At 32.8% G+C, this 18,240-nt stretch overlaps 2 protein-coding genes across 4 annotated transcripts in view; one reads left to right on the top strand and one right to left on the bottom strand.

The window, feature by feature from the left end:
• Nucleotides 1-18,240, top strand: part of LOC145334086 (isocitrate dehydrogenase [NADP]-like) — a 341,086-nt gene that overhangs the window by 23,263 nt on the left and 299,583 nt on the right. The window lies entirely within an intron of this gene.
• LOC145334088 (cdc42-interacting protein 4-like) overlaps nt 1-18,240 on the bottom strand; it is a 111,131-nt gene that overhangs the window by 47,704 nt on the left and 45,187 nt on the right. For all 3 annotated transcript variants that reach the window (XM_080179369.1, XM_080179371.1, XM_080179370.1), the window contains exons 2-4: nt 5,056-5,151; nt 3,730-3,792; nt 2,873-2,914 (exon numbers count right to left, since the gene is read on the bottom strand). In XM_080179369.1, the coding sequence (XP_080035495.1) occupies nt 2,873-2,914; nt 3,730-3,792 (105 nt within the window). In that variant the 5' untranslated portion in view covers nt 5,056-5,151. The remainder of the gene's footprint in view (nt 1-2,872; nt 2,915-3,729; nt 3,793-5,055; nt 5,152-18,240) is intronic.

The following is an 18,240-nucleotide window of genomic DNA, read 5'->3' as shown; positions in this document are numbered from 1 at the left end:
TTCAAATGTTTCTGGGGGGTAATCTGATGTATTTTTTAAAATTTTAAGGGGAATTTCAAAGTTAAAGACTGACAGACAGCGTTCTTCTTTGTAGTATAGGTTTAAGTGGTATAGATTTAAAAGTAAGTTTATTAAAGTGTTCCTAAAATTGTATTTCTAAGTTTTACAATGATAAGATTATTTTAACTACCATTCGTTGATCTGTTTCAGCGAAGCTTTTCTACAATTAGGTTCAATCCATTAAGTTTAAAAGCGAAGCTTTTCTACAACTAAGGTACGTCCATCCGTAAAGACTTTTAACTTCAATTAAGACATGTTAGAACTGTCCTGTCAATTTCAAACTTAATATGATGAATCATGTATGTAATAAGTTGTTACAATCTAGAAAGCGAAGCAACCCTATAATCTATTTGTTTGTAGTTGTCATTATTTGAAACGTTGATTCCTAGGACAATCATTCACCAATAGATTGATCCACTTGCCAATTCAAGGATTTTTCAATGTGCATGGTTAGAAAGTTTTACCAAAAAAAGTATGTGCATCAAAATTTCAAGAATACCTTTTCTAAATATTTCAAAGCCCATAAAATGCAAATTATTCAGAGTTCTCATACATTAATGCAAAAATGAAGTGATAAATTGTTTGCAATAGTTTTTTTTATCGCCTAGTATTATAGATAGCTTTCCACGGATAGTAAAATGAAAAATTATAAGATTTTAACAAGTTTTGTTAGGCCCGAGGGGCCAAAGGCTCGAGCCAACAAAACTAGTTTTAATTTTATGATTGCGATGCTATAAATGATTTTTCAGTATTATAATTCAGCGGATATTAATCGGTTTCGAAGCCATAATGGAAAATAAGTTATAAGCTTTATAAAAATTTCAAATTTTTTTCCAGTATTTCTCCGAAACCGATTAATATCCGCAGGATTAGAACTGGTTCTCAACTATGCTGTAAATCATGTATTGCATCGTATAAAAGACAATTTTCCACGAATATTAAAACAAAAATCATATAAATAATACCAAATTTGTTAGCCCGGGCCTTCGATCCCTTAGTGTTATTAAAACTGGTATAGATGTTACAATTTTCCATTTTAATATCCGCGGATAGCTGTTTATAATATGATACGATAAATCTATTCTCCATCATATTTTGTTAACTCTTTTCTTGACAAGAACTTTTTTTGACCGATGCTATTTATTTCGCATTTTATTTCGACACGATTTTCCTATATATTTCTCACAGGGATCTTAAGGGATAAAACAATTTATGGTAAATTTATTTACATCCTATATCCTTTAAAACTATTGGTTGAAAAGTATGGATACTGCTAGTTTGAACCAACAAATCAAGATTTATTTAAAGTATCCAAAGTTTTTAGCAAATGAATGGGAGAACATGGTTATAAACTTTGGGTACAAGTATAACTTACAGTTCAAGGTCCCCTCCCTCCCTAAAAATTTCGTTAGGCTAAAATAAAGGATATGACAATAGAAGAAAAGTTAACCTGGATACAATGAGATTAATTTAGTATTAAAAAAACTTGAAAAATCATGTATAGCATCATATCAGGAATATGAAAGTAAAATCATAAAATTATATCTAGTTTTGTTAGCTTGGGCCTTAGTCCCTTCGCACACAATTTTTCATTTTAAAATCCGCGGAAAGCTGTCTATAATACAATCCGATATATAATTATATTTAATTGAAACAAGTAGAGTATGCTATTTTACAGGCAGAAAAATAGTTTTTTCTTTAGATTCCTTATTCCTCTTTTATAGATTACACAGTCTTCATGGCAATAAAAGTCCATCTAGAAACTAACTTTTTCTGCATTTATTTCAAAAGCGAAATATTTCTACAATTAGGGCTGGTAAAAAAAAGTCTCTAGATCGTTATTTAAGACCTGTTATTCTTGATGATTCCTGAATCAGTTATATACAATTTAGCTCAACTTAGTAGCAACTCTATAAGCATTATACTAGTAAGTTTGTTTGTCCAATTTCAATAGAAGAAACGTTGCCCTACTACCATAATTTTCTAAATGATGATTCATAAGACGATTAGGCTACAATTTCTTTTAGATCTTATTTTAGTTATTTTGTTAAGGCTCGATTATGTTATTTTTTGAGGTTTTCTTTCATAGATGTTGAAATCCTTGTTTTAAATGCACTTAAACAACTTTTTAGTTGGATATAATAAATATATTAACCCTGTAAATAGGCGTTCTAGGTTCTTTTTTTGTAGATTTTCTCTATTACAGATAGTGCATTAAGCCAGGGATTTAAAGGGATAAGACAATGGCCGATAAATGTTCTAGTTTCCAATGATTATAAACAAAATTACCCCTTCTATAGATTTAGATTACAATTAGTGGTTGAAATTTGACTTCATGAAGCAACCAATAAATATTAAATAACAGGCCTCAAAGTTGTTAAGCCAATGAATGAGAAAAGTTTATTTTAAAACTTTGGGGATTAGTGGTTTAACCAGCCCAATGTCGCTTACTGGCATAGTGCAATTAAAGCAATGGATATATATAAGAATAGATATATTACACTAAAAGGTCAATCTGACAAAAAATCTATTAAATTAATAAGGAATTCTAGTAGACGAAGATTTGTTTACAAAAAAAGAGGATAACGCCAATTTTGATTAATTAGTTCCAAATAAGAAATGTCCAAACCTATCAAAAACAATCTTAAAATGTATTATTACTTGGGATGCATAATAATTTCTGATTATTGTCTCAAAAATGTTTAAAGTTAGGACAAATGCATAGCACAATTAAACATTGATATATTTATTGAAGAACAGACACAAACTCTTATAGAGTAGCTGTGCTACTTAAAACAAAATTAGAAATTACCTTCATAAATTTTCCATAAACTGATTCTAGACATGCTGTGTCCTAAAATGAGAGAAGATTAAGACTTTTGCAGACAACCAATTTAGAGGCGGACAGAACAGAAGGGGGGTGGGGTGTATCCACGCCCTGACAAAATAAAGGGGAGTGGATACACCCCCTAGGTGTCCAACCCCCCCCCACATGCCTCTACAAAAAAAATCACGAAACCTTTCTAATGCATTTTTTTATCAGTATATTTTGTAGCATGACTGGGAGACCAAAGGCCAAAGTAAATTGCAAACAAAAAGCTCATTGGTAGTGAGAATCTTCACAAAAATAAGCCATGTATCTTGAATAGCAGCTGAGTTAATTATATATCCTCCATATCATTAGGACTGATTGACAGAACAAGTGAATTTTAGAGTAGATTCGCTACCAATAAAAGTAAAAAATCTGACTTTAAAAACTGTTATGTTAGGCAAGTCATTAAAAAATATAAGAATAGTTATTTCTCGTATCGTATTATAAACGGCTTTCCGCGGATATAGAATGTACAATTATAAGATTAAAACTAGTTTTTTTAGCCCCGTGGTGCCGAAGGCACCGGCTAAAAAAACTAGTTTTAATCTTATGATTGTACATTTCTATATTCGTAGAAAACTGGATATAATACGATGCTAGACATAGTTTTTTCGTATTCATTAGAACCGGTTCCTATCCACCGGATTCAAATGAATACGAGAAACAAAGTTAGACCTCTTTAAGCGCCAGAATCACAGATCTTTAAAGTTAAATTTACCCCTGATACTTACTGACGGACAAAACAAGTGAATTATAGAGTAGCCTCGCTACTAAAAATATAAAAAAAACTGACTTACCTTTCTGTTAAGCGCCAGGATAGGCTCAAATTGATCCCAAAGCTCCACGCCCCACTGTTGCATCTAGATAGATAGAATATAGATAGAACTGAGATGGTTTTAGGCTATTTTACTTTTATTATAAATACGTCTGGGCATGGTTTTAGACTATTTTTCTTCCCTTACATATACTTTCGAATATAGAGCTCCTAGATGCTAGGGGCGCAGCATCTAGTATTAATACAAAATTTGTTCAGTGTCTTTTGTGCATGACCGACAGACTGACGGACAAATTAAATCATAAACCTAATGCTCACTGATACAGGGAATTTCCACCAAAATGTAATTTTCTCGGCTGTTATTTAAGACAGGCAGCTGAAATTTAGGTAAAGCATACTGAAAAGTATCTAGTATATTTTTTTTTTTGGACCGTTGGTTTGTCGTTAATGCTCCAAAAGTCAAATATCTTTATTGTGTTTTACTTTAGGTTAGGTTATATTGATTACAGGGTATACCAGCAAGAGGCCCCAAAGGGATAGGTCCTCTCGCACGATTACGCATACAAAAAAAAACTACCTATCCCCCTAATTTCTAATCTATTTAAAAAATAAATGTATAAATTTGATTACGGATTTGATGCAATTTAAGTCAAGATAATTTATTTATCAAATAATCAAAGTCAGATCATGTTTTAAATTTTACATTTTAATTAAACGAATAACTTATATTTTTTTCGTCAAATAATTTGTAGGTCTTTTTAAACACAAAACAGGATACAATTAATGGATATAGAATACGTGGACATTATGACAGGGGATATTTTGTCGTCAATTTAGGTTGCTACTATAGTCCTCATTTATTGGTCAGTACGTTCCTCCAGTAAGAAGTGGAAGAGGGGGAGGGGGGGTAAAGGTGGTGGATGACGGGTATCGTTATATTAGCCATGGGTGGAAGAAACATTTTATGAAAGTAGCCGAGAATCTTTCACAATATCCATGTATTCTATATCCATTATACGATTAGGCGTGGTCGGGGGTTGAGAAGGGAGGGCAGTGGAGAAAAAAAAGAGACAAATTTTAAAACACGTCATTTTTAGTCACTTTCAATTTATATGACATTGTCGACATAAAACCTTGACAACTACCTGGCCCAAGTGGTTGAAATCGTTTACGTCTACTAGCAAATTGCTTTCTGTTCTTTTGCAAGTACTTGTCTGTGTTCATATTTCTAACGCTATTAGCTGTTTTCAAAGACCCAATACAAAATCGGTACAGGGACCCCGCCCCGTGGGTAGAGTTACCTATAGCTCATGCCCCCTCAATTCTTTTACTTTAATGTATAACCTACCTTTGAGTTTAATGGTTAACTTTTTTGGTGGAGAAACAAATCGGTTGTTCAATCACATTTGATCCGACAATCTTTTTCTTTCACTCACAAAAATACCTGAAATTTAATTGATTTATTTTAATAACTTTTTGCAAGTGTCGGCAGCTGGCAATTTGCGGCTGCAGCTTATTTATAAGATTTTGGCCAGGGGTATCTATTCAACCAACAACTCAACCAAAAAATTCACGAAACCTTATAAAATATCTGGTGGTATATTTTGTTTTTGTCATGTAACCGAAGAAGTGTGGGAAAGAAAGGGAGGAAAAGGGGAAGGGGGTTGAGGGGTAATTGTTTGTCAGAATATAATTCCCTTGTTCCTGCATTTTGGTTGTCGACAGAGGGAAAGACATGAAAATAATGCATGACAGACAGACCGACGGACCAAGTAAGTTGTATTATATATGCTCCCCTTTGGTAGGGGATATCTTCACTAAAAAAATAGCAGTATCATTCTGTTATATAGAGTAACAAGGTTTTTTCTGTCTGAAGCTAAAAAATGTCAAAAATGCATGGTTCGAATTTATTATACTTTTTCATACATTTTTTATAAATATCTTAAAGTGGTTTTGAGCTATTTTCTGACCTCCGCCATTCCCTAGAGGCTAGGGACGTAGCAACTAGTATTAAATAAAGTAGTAAGCTTTTTTTCTGTAGCGAAGAATCTCGCTAACCGCTAAACCGATATGGTTCTCCTTCGGTTTTATGCTATTTTTCTGCCCTTCCATATCCCTTCGAATAGATGCTAGGGACGCAAATAGTATCTTAAATAGGTAACAAGAAAATCTCATTTCTCCCACAGCGTTACGGACTGACAGATGGACGGACAAAGTAACTTATAGAATAGCTTTGCTACAAGCAGCGGGCAAATTTACGGTTTAAAAAGTACACCGCTCAATTTTGATTATTATGAATGAATTTCTATATTAATTTATAACACCCACTCAATTGTATCGAAATATCCAGGGAGGGAGGGGACATGGGGCTGTTTATTATACTAGTCCCAAAAGTCTAATAATAACGTTTTCTTATTCGTTGGCTTAATAATCTTGAGGACTTAATTAAATTGTGATTGGTTGGTTCATTTAGTTGAGGGTCCAAACGATTAAACCACTAATTATAATCTACAGAAGGTGTAATTTTGTGTATCATCATTGGGGATGTACATTAATATAAGTCTTATCCCTTTAGATCCATTGCAAAATATGCTCATAGATTTTTATTTCATCAGTAATCTGAATTCCTAACCCTAATATTTTAAAAGTAACAGGATGTCTGTCTGTAGCGAAGGATCTCTCTTACCGATTTGGTTCTCTGTTACAGTGGAACTTCTCATAATAGGTTCAGAAAAGGTTTATAACTTTCGGGGGGGGGGGGGGGGAGAGTATCTCCACCCTCCCAAGTTAAATAACCTATAGAAATAAATATATTATTGAATAACTAAAAGAATAAAATTGTAATAAAAAATCTGTAAAACAATTCAATATATCAAATCCTTAAAACTCTCTTAAAATCATTTATCGCTGACTGCTTTGACGCCCTTTTTATAGTTTATAAAGATTTATATAAAAATTTCGTTATGTGCATACATTTCCGCGTATTATTTTATAGACAAACCTTTTAATACTCGCAACAAGGATGAAAACATCCATTAGTAGGGATGGACCAATGGAAAAAGTTATAGTTATAGAGCATTTATTCAGTGTATAAATAATAAACATAAACATCACAAAACCTTTTTATATAAAATATATACTTTGTAGCATGACCGACAGACCTACGGACCAATTTAATTATTTACTGGATGCTCAGTGTTATAGGGAATCTTCACAGAAAAAATTGTCTTTCTTGAATAGCAGCCGAGAAATTAACGTTTTCTACTAAGTGGTTTATTTCAAACGGACAGCCGGACGGATGGACATTACGAATTATAAAGTAGCTTTTTGCTAAAAAAAAGTCATATTATTAGATTAAATAAAAGGGTAGTTTTATAATGAGAAGCTTATTATAGTGCCTAATGAAATATGACGTCATAAAATACAAATGACCAATGATAGGCAAAATATACATTTTACTATTGGTCATTTATTTTGTTTGACGCAATTTTTATTAGAAACTATAAGCTGCGTCATGTGGAAGTAAAAACACACTAAGTTTCGTAGGTGGAATTGAGAAATAGCATAATTTGTTAATTCAAATGGTATTTTCACCAAACAGCTAAAAGCAAACATATCCTATTATATAAAGTAGTAAGAATTTTTGTCTGTAGCGAAGGATTTCGTTAACGACTGTACCGATATGGTTCTCCTTTAAGGTGAAGCTTCTTATAGATCCACGAAAGGATTTAAACTATTTAGGGGAAGGGTATCTCCACCCTCTCAATAAAAATGACCCTCCCATTTTTTTTCTTATTTTCTCCTAAAACTTTAATTGAAAACGGGCGGGGGGGGGGAGTCGCCTTTTCCTACTCTCACCTTAATTAGTTCTATCATATAAAGAAGTATAGTTTTTCTCCCTTTTAAAAAAGTTAATAAACAAATCATAGGGTGGTTTTAGGCTATTTTTCTGCCTACTACTTATTTCTTTGAATACAGACCCGTTTTTGAATCATTTGCTGTTTTTAGATTTTAGAGTCTTTTTTTAACAAAATTAATTCAAAGTTACACAAAGAAAAAGTCAGGGAGGGAGGGGACAATGGGCTGTTTATTGCATTAGTCCCCAAAGTTTTATAATCAAGCTTTCTTATTAGTTGACTTAACACCTTTGGGGACTCTCATTGAATTTTGATTGGTTTATTAAGTTGAGTGTAAAACGTTCTAGCCACTAATTCTAATCTACAGAAGGAATAATTTTGTGTATAAACGTTGGGGATGTACACCAATTTATTGGCCATTGTCTTATCCCTTTAGATCCCTGAAAAGAAGTAATCTTTCTATTTGAAAATCTTACTAACAAAGCCAATTTTCTGTTTTAATGGATTTATCTTTTTTTCAATTTTGATTAGAATCTTTACATTAACAATCTGTTATGCTAATATTTTTATGTGATTTAATTCAGGGAGGGAGGGGCATTGGACTGTAAATTACACTGGTACTCAACGTTTTATAGCCAGCATATTCAAAAACTTTGGGTACTTATATAAAGTTATGATTGGTTAGTTAAAAAAACTAACAATGTGACAAAATTGTTGTTAAATAATTATTTTCTTCATAAGGGATAAATATGTTTATCATTATTGGGGATACAAATTAATTAATTATCCATTGGCTTATCCCTTAAGATCCCTGGATTGAATTTGAAAAAAGGCTTTTTACGGTTCTTTTGATAACTAATTAATATTTAACTACATAAAATTGAATTTAATGAAAAATGGATAGTTGGATAGATAGATGAATAGGTATATAGATAGATGGACAGGTAAATAGATAAATAAATGGATAGATTTGTGATTAGAAAGATACATAGGTACAGGGGCGTCCAAGCTTTTTATTTTGGGGGGGGGTAAAAAATTTTTAGGGGGGGGGGGTAAAATGGCGCGCGAAGCGCGCCGCAAATTTTTTTTACCCCCCCCCAAAAAATTTTTACCCCGGGGGTGATGCTGTGAGTATTGGTGCAAAAAATATGACGTAACAAAAAAAAATAGCCAATGAGAGGCCGTTATTGACCAATGGTAAAATTTATAGTGGACTCTCATTGGCTAATTTTTTTTGTTACGTCATATTTTTTGCACCAATACTCACAGCATCCCCGGGGGTAAAATTTGCCTGGGGGAGAGGGGGGTAATTACCCCCCTTGAAATCTGTTGGCAGGGGTAAATTTAGTTTACCCCCCCCCCAAAAAAAAATTTGCCCCCGGGGTAAAATTTTTGGGGAGGTAATTTAAGTTTTATTAAATATATAGTATTAAAAATGCGCAAAAATTATTTTTATCAAATATTTTTTATTTTGGGGGGGGATTTACCCCCCCAAAATTGTTTAGGGGGAGGTAAATACCCCCTCCTAAATGGTTAGGGGTGCCTACGGCACCCCCAGGGTAGGGGTAAATTTTAAATGGGGGGGGGGGGGTAAAATGAAAAAAAAATTGGGAGTGCCTACGGCACCCCCAAAATCGTTTGGGGGGAGGTAATCGCCCCATTACCCCCCCCCCTTGGACGTCTATGCATAGGTAGATAAAAGATGGTTGGATAGATGGATGGATAGACAGATGGATGGATGGATGGATAAATGGATGGATGGATGGATGGATGGATGGATGGGTGGATAGATAGATAGATAGATAGATAGATAGATAAATAGATAGATAGATAGATAGATAGATAAATAGATAGATAGATAGATAAATAGATAGATGGAAAATGTCATGTAATTCAATGCTATACAAAATTTTTCTGTATGACCGAAAACTGATTCTAATCCAGCGGAGATTTATTGGTTTTAAAGCCATACTTAAAAACCAACTCTAGCCTTATTACTTGCTGTAATAAAGTACAACAAAAAGACTAAAGTACTGGCATATAATTAAAAGCGGGCATTAAAAAACAACAGGCAATAGTTTTTAATTTTATTTAAACAATGTATTAGACTTATTAATCATAGAATAATCAGTATTATTCTATTATCTTTTATATGTATTATTTAAGTTAATAACATATGACTTTGAAACCGATGAATTAGAACTGGTTCTTAGCAATACTGAAAAATCAATTTTTCACGAATATTAAAAAAATCTTAAAATGTGGATAACATAACTGTTTTAGTTCTTATTCTTTAACATTTTAATCTGTCTATAATACGATGTTTAAAACAGATATTATACCGACAATTTGGTTAATTTTAAAATCGTATTTAAATTAAATGAAAAACAAAATTATTATTGATAATTTCTCTAATGAAACCCCATTATTTCTAAAAGCATTCATTTTAAAGATCTACACCACACATCTGTTTTTAGTACTTTCCCGCAAAGTGCCTGTCAAGCATTAAATCCCGTATTTTAAAAATAAATTGAAGTTAAATGATGGGGAGTCTTTTTTTCTTGCAGTGCCCTAACCCTGCGATGCTACCGAGAACCAAAAATAACATAACATAGCCTAATTTAAAGTAATAAACAAACAAACGAAAACTAGTATACCCCCCTCCTTTTTATAATTTTGATTGAAAATAAGATTGTAGAGTGGGGGGGGGGGGATTTTTTGCTCAAATAGACACTTTTGGGGTTATTTCCTTCAAATTCTGATTCATTGCAATAATTTAAAAAGCACTGCAATTCTTAGTTAGTACGTATGTTTGTCCGTTCATACATCTGTATTGAGATGCTGTGAGTATTGGTGCAAAAAATATGACGTAACAAAAAAAAATTGCCAATGAGAGGCCACTATAACTTTTACCATTGGTCAATAACGGCCTCTCATTGGCTAATTTTTTTTGTTACGTCATATTTTTTGCACCAATACTCACAGCATCCTGTATTGATAATGTCTAATCTAGGAAGCATAGCAACACTGCAATCAATCACAGTAGCTTTAAGAGTGCATATAAAAAAATGACGTCATACTGGCCTACCATTGGTCAATTAAAATATATACTGGTCTGTCATTGGTAATTTAGTCTGTGTATTAACATTGTTCATATATTGCATGACGTCATTTTTTATAGGCGCATGGGAACCTCGTAAAAGTGTCTGACTATGAAGTCAGAAAAAAATTATCAATTAACCAATGAGAAGCCAGTATTCACTGTAATTGACTAATGGTAAAATATATAGCGGTCTCTCATTGGTTAATTGTTAATTTTTTCTGACGTCATAGTCAGACACTTTTACGAGGTTCGGCGCATGGGAAGGGATATTGGACTTAAAATTATATTGGTGGCAAAAGTTTTAAAAAACAATTTCAATATAAAGAAGTGGTAATCATAATTATGGATGAACTTGCTAAATTATCGTCCATTATCTTATCCCTTATGATTCCTGCCTTTTCGCTTTTACTATGTTAATTCCTTCCATTCCCCCCCCTAACCCTCCCTCCCCCCTTGTAAAAATCCACCCACGACTTTTCTTCTTTTATAGAACAAACATAAATTATATTTAAGACAGATAGATAGATAGATAAATAGATAGATAGATAAATAGATAGATAGATAGATAGATAGATAGATAGATAGATAGATAGATAGATAGATAGATAGATAGATAGATAGATAGATAGATAGATAGATAGATAGATAGATAGATAGATAGATAGATAGATAGATAGATAGATAGATAGATAGATAGATAGATAGATAGATAGATAAATAGATAGATAGATAGATAGATAGATAGATAGATAGATAGATAGATAGATAGATAGATAGATAGATAGATAGATAGATAGATAGATAGATAGATAGATAGATAGATAGATAGATAGATAGATAGATAGATAGATAGATAGATAGATAGATGGATAGATGGATAGATGGATAGATGGATAGATGGATAGATAGATAGATAGATAGATAGATAGATAGATAGCTAATTAAGAGTAAACTCCTAAAATGTAAATACCATGTAACAAGAATATCCATATCCAAAAATGGCATGATTATAATTAAAGAGACCTTATAATTTTGTGCTTAACAACTTTGTATAACAATTAAATATGCTTGTTAACTGTTTATGTCAGTCTGTCTGTTTGGCAGTACATCTTCATGAATATATTAATGCAGGGATCTTAAGGGATAAGACAATGAATGATAAATTAATGTTCGACCCCCGATTATTGATGAAAACTAGTTCGTGTTTATGTCTCTAAAGTTTTTAAGACTACAAATGAGAGAACATTTTTATAAAACTTTGGGGACCAGTATAATTTACAATTCATTGTCCCCTCCCTCCCAGATTATAATTACTTATTCCAAAAAGATTTTAAAACATCTATCCACAGTGCCTTCGAAGGTGCTTTGACTTTAGTGTCAGAACCTAAATTGGGACATAGTGCATTTCATTTCCCTAGGTTAGGTAACTTCATTTCACTTTTCAATAAAATCTAAAATGCAGCGGTTTTTGAGAAAATTAAATTTGAAAATTTCAAGTTCACTTTTCACCCACTAGGAGTTACCGCATAATCATGACAAGAAAAACAAAGATTATTTATTTAAAATTTTGAACAAGTTTGCTTTCATAAAGTTCTTCATAAAACCACTCCTGAAGTGAGTTAATTAATGGCCATTTTTATCAATTGCTTTGCTAAGGTCACGGAAATTCAGCCTTAAATAAATCATATATAGAGAGGTTTTATGACTGACTTTATAAAAGCAAAGATGTTCAAAATTTTAAATAAATAATCTTTGCTTTTCTTGTCATGATTATGCGGTAACTCCTAGTGGGTGAAAATTGAACTTGAAATTTTTAAATCTAATTTTCTCAAAAACCGCTGCATTTTAGATTTTATTGAAAAGTGAAATGAAGTTACCTAACCTAGGGTAATAAAATGCACTATGTCCCAATTTAGGTTCTGACACTAAAGTCAAAGCACCTTCGAAGGCACTGTGTATCAGATTAAATAAATCTTTTTCAAACTGTCTATTGCACAATGCGATAAATAATATACACGAAATGCGTAATGAATAAAAAAAGATCTATCCGTTTAGAAAATAAAGACGTAAGATCTTAAAACCTGACTCTGCTGAGCCTGGTAGTTTTTTTCTATGCCTAACCCATAACTACGGGTCCCAAACCCCGCGAATCTACCTAGTTCTCAATATTACCTAACTTTACATGACAAACAGTAAGAATACAAACAATTAAAAAACTTACCTTCCATAGGCGTCCAAGGGGGGGGGTAATGGGGCGATTATCCCCCCCAAACGAATTTGGGGGTGCCGTAGGCACCCCCAAAATTTTTTTCATTTTACCCCCCCCATTTAAAATTTACCCCTACCCTGGGGGTGCCGTAGGCACCCCCAACCATTTAGGAGGGGGTATTTACCCCCCCCAAACAATTTTGGGGGGGTAAATACCCCCCCCAAAATAGAAAATCTCTAACAAAAAAAATTTTTGCGCGCTTCGCTTAAATAAAATTTAAATTACCCCCCCCAAAAATTTTACCCCGGGGGTAAATTTTGGGGGGGGTAAACAAATTTTACCCCTGCCAACAGATTTCAGGGGGGGTAATTACCCACCCCAAGCAAATTTTACCCCCGGGGTAAAAATTTTGGGGGGGGTAAAAAAAATTTGCGGCGCGCTTCGCGCGCCATTTTACCCCCCCTTAAAACCGAATTACCCCCCCCTTAAAAAAATTTTACCCCCCCCCAAAATAAAAAGCTTGGACGCCCCTGTTACCTTCCTCCCCTTTATTCAAATTGAAAATAGGGTTCGCTGCTTGACAAGGCTCTTTAAGGAAAATCGCCAAAAGATCTGTTTTTCTTTTTTATTTTGACTTTCTACCTTGTTTAATTATTTAAGATGAGTAATGTCAACAAAGTAGGAATGAACATAATAATTTGTGATATTTGTACAGCATTTATAAGATGTACTTTATAGCAGAGAGAGAGGGGACAATAGGCTGTTTATTACACTAGTCCCCAAAGTCCTATAACAACGTTTTCTTATTCGTTGACACGCCAACTTTGGGGACTTAAGTGATTTTTGATTGGTTGGTTAAGTAAGTGAAGTGTTTGAACTTTTCAACCACAAATTTATAATCTACAGAAGAATTTATCGGCCATTGTCTTATCCCTTTAGATCCCTAACTTTATAGAGATTACTTTTGAAAGCGAAACTTTCCTATAATTAGTATATGTAAGTCCGTCTGTGTGTAACGGTTAGCTCTGTTCGTTGATTTTTGGCCGTCAGAATAGTACTATAGATTTCAAACTTTGAATAATGATTCCGTTAACAATAATGTATGACATGTATTTTTTTTAAAACGACATATCAAAAGATTTTTAATTAGGAAAGATTAACTAATATATCTTTTATTCAATCTTAAACAATAGTATTTAATTTTTAACATAGTATATGCTGTATAAATCTAGGAAAATATTAAGTATATCATTGCACAATGTTGTGCAGCACCTGCTTAAATCAGGGATCTTATGGGATAGGACAATGATGATAAACAAATTTACCCCCTTCATAAATCTAAATTATCTATTTTTTGAGTATACAATAGAGTTAATATGTTTACCCCCTTTTACAAATAAAAATTATCTATTATTTGAGTATACAATATAGTTGATATGTCAATATAGCCTTAAACCATCTATGAACCCAAGTAAAGCTTTCCTCAAAAGTATATATGTATAAAAAAAATTCAGTGATTAATGAAATCTTAACGTAAAAATAAAAACCTTTCAACACTAAAAAATTTACACGGCTAAAATGCTATTTTCATGTTAAAATAAATAAACGTCTACATTGATTAATGAGGAATAACATGTAGTCAGTTACAGGGATCTTAAGGGATAAGACAATGGACAATAACGTTATGTTCTACATCCTTAATAATGATAAACAAAATTTATCCATCTGAAGATAGAATTATTGTTTTGGACTTTGCAATATTAAAACAAAGTGCATAACAAATGAGAGATTGTGTTTTTATAACTTTGGGTACAAGTATAATTTCCAGTCCACTGTCCCCTCCCTCCCTGACTGGGTTCTCATATTACACATACATAATTGGGATGTTCCTTCACTTCCGTATATCATGGCATCCGCAGTGATTCATTATTGCAAAAAATAGCCTCAAACCATACTGAGACTTAAATCTAAAACTAAAATAGCCTATAACCATCCTAGGACCTATTTGAAGGATCACTATAATAGTGAACTCAATCGGTTTAGTAGTAATCAATAGATAAAAACAACCTTACTACTTTATATAATAGGACTAGCGGCTACGCCCCCTAGAGGCCTCTAGGGGCACTTTAGGTGTGAATAGGGTGGGTAGATTCATTTTCTAGGTGCGATTTTTCATGTAAGGGAGGTGGTAACCTCCCCCATAAATAGTTATAAACCTTCAGAGGACCTATATGAAGGAGAAACATATTAGTTTGGCGGTTAATGAGATCTTTCGGTACAAACAAACAAACATCCGATTACTTTTATATACAGATATGTATTTCTAATCAAGGAGAGAGGGGACAATCGGCTGTTTATTCACTAGTCCCCAAAGTTTTATAGTAAGGTTTTCTTATTCGTTGGCTTACGACTTTGAGGACTCTGGTGAATTTTGATTGTGCCGTTTATCAAGTTAAGTGTTTAAACATTTCAACCACTAATTTTGATCTACAGAAGAGGTAATTTTGTCATTTGGGATTTATATCAATTTAACGGCCATTGTCTTATCCCTTTAGATCCCTAATTTCTAATATGAACGGAGGTGAGAGTTCACCCTAAAAAGTAACCTTTATCAAAGGCCAACAGACTTAAAACAAACAAACAGATGGACAATAGATATAGTCTACATAGATACATACTCTCTAAATCAGACATTTGGAAAACTATGGAGGTGAGAGCTCAGCATATAAAGTAACCTTTATCAAAGGCCAACAGACTTAAAACAAACAAACAGATGGACAATAGATATAATATACATAGATACACACTCTCTAAATCAGACAATTGGAAAACTATGGAAGTGAGAGCTCAGCACATAAAGTAACCTTTATCAAAGGCCAACAGACTTAAAACAAGCAAATAGATGGATAATAGATATAATCTACATAGACACATACTCAATAAATCAGCCAATAGGAAAACTGTGGTATTGTAAGTTTCGTGACATCGCCTCTTAAGGGGCCTTTCGACGTATTTTCACAGTATTTTTTTCTTTTCACTAGCCCATGCATGGAGCTCTAACATTTATCTAACCTAACCTAACCTAAAATAACTTATCAAAAGCTACTGTGAAAATACGACAAAACACCCCTTAATAGGCGACGTTACGAAACAAACACTACAGGAATAATCCAGCCAGAAATTGTACAGATTTTTGTACGAAAGGGCAATTTTCTAGGGGTTTGCTGCTTGGAATCCCTTTTTGAGTTTGACAGATTGCCCATCTAGATCTAATATATCTATTAGATGGACAAATAGATGGATATGTTTGTAAATAGATAGATAATGAAATATACACCCATGCAAAGCAGGGATCTAAAGAGATAAGACAATACAATGGCCGATAAATATATTCCAACTCCTATGATGATACACAAAATTACCCCTTTTATAGATTACAATTAGTGGTTGAATTGTTCGGACACTCAGCTTAAGGAACCAATCAAAATGCATTTAAAGTCCCTAAAGTTGTTAGGCCAACGAATAGAAAAACGTCATTCTAAAACTTTGGAGACTAGTGTAATAAACAGCCCAATGTTCCCTTCCTCCCTGCATGAAAAGGCCATCAGGCATATAAACAAACAAAATTTTGTCTTGTTTTTGGGTTGTTTTCTAAATTAGAAAAAACACACTAATTTAGCTAAAATAATATCTTAATATCAACAAGTTTTCTTATTTGTAGGCTTAAAAACTTTGGGTACTTTGAGTGTTACAAAATAAAAGTGTCCAAACTTTTTAACAAATAATATTAATCTACAAAAAGGGTTATTTTGTTTATCAATAATGGGGATGTACATCAATTTATCATCCATTATTATATCCCTCTAGATCCATGTTCCAAAGCCCATAATTTAAACGGAAACAAAACTAATATATTAAATGGAAGTGTATAACAAACATTGTTCCCTTTAAATAAATCAAAATGTACAATAATGAACAGAAATATGAATTCTTGAAAATTAAGTATTTTAATCTGTATTGTAATATTTTTAGGTATTCGAAACCGAGTAATATATGCTGGATTAGAACCGGTTCTCATACTGAAAAATCATGTAAAACACCGTTTTACAGTCAGATTTGTTTGTCCCGATGAGCTTATATTTTTTTATTTTAATATCCACGGAAAGCTGTCTATAACAAGATGCGATAAATAACTATTCTTGCTTTAAAAGTCAATCTCTTTCTATTTTTTGTCTCATTACTGAAATAATGTTTTATCAATGAGAGGGGGTTGGGGGGTTCATTATTTTAGCCAGCTGCAATTATCACCTTATTAGAGACTAGTATTTACATTAAACCTGGTGCAACATCCAAGTAATGATGTATGGATTACAATGCCACGTCTCCTCAAGTAATTTCCTAGATCCTATTATTGTATTAAAACAAATAGATAAATCGTGTTTAATGACTGCTGCCTACTTATTGGAATTATTATTACTTGGATGTTGCACCATATTTTTATGTACTCTGATAAAGTGATACTCCTAACTCCACCCCTTTGACCTCTACTGGATAAACCAATAAATGAATTTCCATATCAGCTAAATTGGAGACAAACTTTCCCTTGTCAATTTATCCTATATTCTTTATCCATTGCCTACTTGCTCAAGAACCAATGATTATTCCATTCCATTTTTCTTTCCCTTCCTGGTTTAAGAAACGATTCAAATAAAAGTAATAAAGCTAAATAATTCTAATATCAAATATTTTCATTTTGAATTGATTTAAAAACTCATTTTGACCATATTTGAGTGAATTGTAATAGTAAGATGATTGTTGTTCTATAATAATTTAACAAACCCTATATGAATTAGAGACAGTTTTATCAGTGATCTAAAGGGATAAGACAATGGCCGATACATTGATGTACATCCCCATTGATGATACACAAAATTATCCCTTCTATAGATTACAATAAATGGTTGAAACATTTGAACATTCAACTTAATAAACCAACCAATCACAAATCACTAAAGTCCCCAAAAGCTGTTGAGCCAAAAAAAAAGAAAACGTTATTATGAGACCATGGGGACTAGTGTAATAAACAGCCCATTGTTCCCTCCCTCCCTGCATTAATATCCATAAGTAGCGCAGCAATAACAAGCTAATCACTTGAAGAAAAAAAAATCAATAAAATCAGTTTTGGCAGGTATTATAAAAAAATCGCTGATTTTTGGACATTATCAGTTTATCCTTCTTTAAAGAAATTTAGAAAGTTAAGTGAAATTTAATGAGTTAATTTTCATTAAAATAAATTAATGTTAGACCTTTGGTTGAGAGGTTAAGGATTTAAACAAATAGGAAGAGTGGAAAATACCAGGCAGG

Source organism: Acartia tonsa, chromosome 12 (genome assembly GCF_053477335.1).
Source record: "Acartia tonsa isolate MP-2025a chromosome 12, ASM5347733v1, whole genome shotgun sequence".
NCBI lineage: Eukaryota > Metazoa > Arthropoda > Copepoda > Calanoida > Acartiidae > Acartia > Acartia tonsa.
This window is presented reverse-complemented; position numbering and strand designations above follow the sequence as displayed.